General features: G+C 38.0%; 1 protein-coding gene across 1 annotated transcript; it reads left to right on the forward strand.

The window, feature by feature from the left end:
- The first annotated feature begins 901 nt into the window (after window positions 1-901).
- Window positions 902-2722, forward strand: LOC134217018 (uncharacterized). The gene is made up of 5 exons (XM_062695771.1): window positions 902-1060; window positions 1118-1330; window positions 1396-1521; window positions 1587-1697; window positions 1758-2722. Exons 1-5 carry the CDS (start codon window positions 948-950, stop codon window positions 2239-2241), a joined length of 1047 nt encoding a protein of 348 aa, XP_062551755.1. The 5' UTR covers window positions 902-947; the 3' UTR covers window positions 2242-2722.
- The last annotated feature ends 321 nt before the right edge of the window (window positions 2723-3043 follow it).

The following is a 3043-nucleotide window of genomic DNA, read 5'->3' on the forward strand; positions in this document are numbered from 1 at the left end:
ATAGGACCTCATACGGCTTACGTAACCTGGCTTAAATTCCAAAGTATGTAGATTCCAGACGGAAACGAAATCTGCTCTACCGGTCGTACACTTGTTAACTAAGCACTTATGGGGGAAGAGAGGTCTGTCATTTTCTTACGCTTTCTTCAAACAAAAATCGAGTCAAGTACAAGACACTGAAGACGACCTCACAACGTAGTGGAATTAAATGGAGAGTACTAAACTCGTCTTAGACGGTTGAACAAAAAATAATTTGTATGGAAAAAATATTACATGGAGGGAGGGGGCTTCAAAAAACACAATGCATAAACGGCAAACAGAAGAAAAAAGACTGCATATATACTACGAAAACACTATCAAAACATCAGCCCCGTGGTTAAGAGAGGTGGACTGGAAACCTATTAGAGATTTCGAGTGAGAGGAATATTTCGTGGGAAGCAAAAACAAAACGATGTGGTATGCAGACGCATAAATCACGCTCTGTTTTAAGTGCACGAAGAAGAAAACGATATAAATCGAATAAAATACGGCCGACTTCAAAGGGCTGGCCACTTAGTGCGAATGTAGGAAGAAAAAAAAGCAAAAACGCCAGGTGCGCGGATCAGACGCACAACTACTTGGCGAGTGTAAATCGCAACTGAGAATAGATGAATATTACCGCGTACGAAAACGGCAACAATGAATACTGTTCTAATAAAGCTGTTTTTTCTAATAATTACTTAAGTCCGTATTAGTTGCGCTGCTCGAAATCACATATTTATTCAGATTTGTTTTCGAATACCTACCACCAGATCAGGCATTTCCATTTCCGCAGTTCTTATCAGCAAATTGTATCAGTATGTATGGTTTTATATCAAAACATCATTCTCGAAATGCATCAGCACAGCACCACGTGCATATGCAGTTTATTCACTGATCAGTACCGTCATAACAATCGAGCAAGCACGATGGCTTCTGATTATGTGGAGAATCTTCTCACCTTAGGTGAATCTACTCCACTGAAGGATGATCTAAGTGGTGTTGCGATTCCGGCCTGGTTCGATGAACGCAAGTTCAAAAGGTACCTACTCATCTTTTAAATTTCTCAATATTTAAAATACATAAGAACACCTTTCAGGGCACAACGCTATTTCCAACGGAACTTCGCCGCCATCTACTATGGAACCATCTGCGGATTGTTGGCCGTCATGTCAGTTCCGTCGATTTTGAATGCCTTAGTTTTTGCAACCGGCGGTAAACCGTCCTTCCGCGTTGCAGCTCGTCGCTATTTAGGAGCTTTGAGACATACAATCAACTGGTACTGTGAGGACCCAAAGTTGCTCGAAAGTAGGTTAGTATGTGACTGTCTTATTCACGTTTTCAACCATCTGTGTTATGAGCTTATGAACGTTGCAGCTCTTGGCAATCACTAAAGCACGTGCGACAGGTTCATTCCTCCATTCAGAGGCGAGCGAAGACCAGCAACTATGGAGTGATCATCTCACAGAGGGATATGGCGATTACACAGTTCGCTTTTTTTGGGTAATTATGCAACGGTGTACGTATGTGCAAAAAGTAATCAACAGTTAATTATATGAATAAAACAGGTTTGTGATATTGAATCCGAATAAATTAGGAGCTCAAAACGATCCAAGAGATCTGGATGCTATGTGTCACTTTTGGAGAGTCTTCGGATATTTACTTGGAATGGAAGACCGGTATTTAGGAAATTTATGTTCTCTAAATTTGTTCATAATGCATCAGACAATCGATTTCAGGTTCAATCTGTGCACGGATTCGTTTCAGGAGACTTGCTATCGCATGGAAACACTTCTAGAAAATTTTATAAAACCATCATTCGAACAGCGAACTGAGAAATGTGACGAAGCATATCGTGATCTTTTGGAAGGATTGTGGTGCTTCAATGTGCTTCTGGATTACAAGGCTTTAACATATTGCGCGGGAAGAGTCGTGGGTTCATCGAAATTTAGCCAGTATTGGTGCACGGATAGTGTTCAGGACAATGATGATTCAAAGTTGCAGCTTAACATGGAATGGAAAAGTCGTGTCGTGCTATTTTTAATTCTCACTATTCACGAAGTGCTTCTGAAATATGAATTATTCCGACGATGTTTCAACACTGCTTTAATAGCATCGGGACAGGCAGCTTTTTGGATTTATTCACAAGTAGGAGGCACTCTACAACGATTCGTTCAAAATTTCATGAATGTAATTATCCATAAACCACATACTCTTTCCTAAGGTGAAGCATATCAGAATCCGATTTCAAAATTGACTTTTAAATTCTAGAAGCAAAAATCGGCGTAATTTTGATCAATTTATTGATATTTGTGCTTCCAAAAATGAGAGGGAGTGTAAACCAGCTATTCTAGTGGCCAATAGTGGATTGCAAGGTGCTTAAAGAATAGAAAGATTTGTTTTTATTTAATGGTATAAAGATGATAAGAAACCATTAGATATTGACTCACATTGATCTGTTGTTACCTACACAATATATCCAATTCACTTAAATAACTTGTTTAAACCGATACAACCAGCGATTTATGCCTAATAAACATTTCAGCAAATCTGGTTTCCGTAAAATTGGAAAACCTTACATGAGCGTTCTCATAACGTCAAAACTTATATGGGGAGTTCATTCTGCGTTAGTCTGTTTGGGAGTTCAAAATTAATTATAAATATTGTTACCTAATAAAAATATTTACCTTTTATAGTTAATCAAGATTATTTTTGTTTTCACTATCGAAGCATTCCGCATATTGTTGTAGTAAATTCAAAAATATTATTATTTTTCAGAGCCGTAGCGTGAGCTCCTAGCGAACGCCGTGTCCAAAGCGGAATCTAACTAATCTAAGGAATCTAAGAATTTGGCATCGCTTGTGGTACCCTCCAAGATTTTTTGGCTGGATATACAAGATCTAGACAATATTGTAGCGATGTCCTCTCAACTTAAAAAGGATAAATGGATAAACTATACATTTGATTTAGCTCTAATCCGAAAATATATCCAGTTTTAAAATTTATATATAATTTATTTTAAATT

This window comes from Armigeres subalbatus, chromosome 2, assembly GCF_024139115.2.
Source record: "Armigeres subalbatus isolate Guangzhou_Male chromosome 2, GZ_Asu_2, whole genome shotgun sequence".
NCBI classification, from domain to species: domain Eukaryota; kingdom Metazoa; phylum Arthropoda; class Insecta; order Diptera; family Culicidae; genus Armigeres; species Armigeres subalbatus.

Excerpts from the sequence above, each read along its gene's own strand:
- LOC134217018 (XM_062695771.1), top strand. The coding sequence starts at position 948 with ATGGCTTCTGATTATGTGGAGAATCTTCTCACCTTAGGTGAATCTACT. Across the intron at positions 1,061-1,117 it reads GATGAACGCAAGTTCAAAAG|GGCACAACGCTATTTCCAAC; the intron begins GTACCTACTCAT and ends AACACCTTTCAG. Across the intron at positions 1,698-1,757 it reads TTACTTGGAATGGAAGACCG|GTTCAATCTGTGCACGGATT; the intron begins GTATTTAGGAAA and ends AATCGATTTCAG.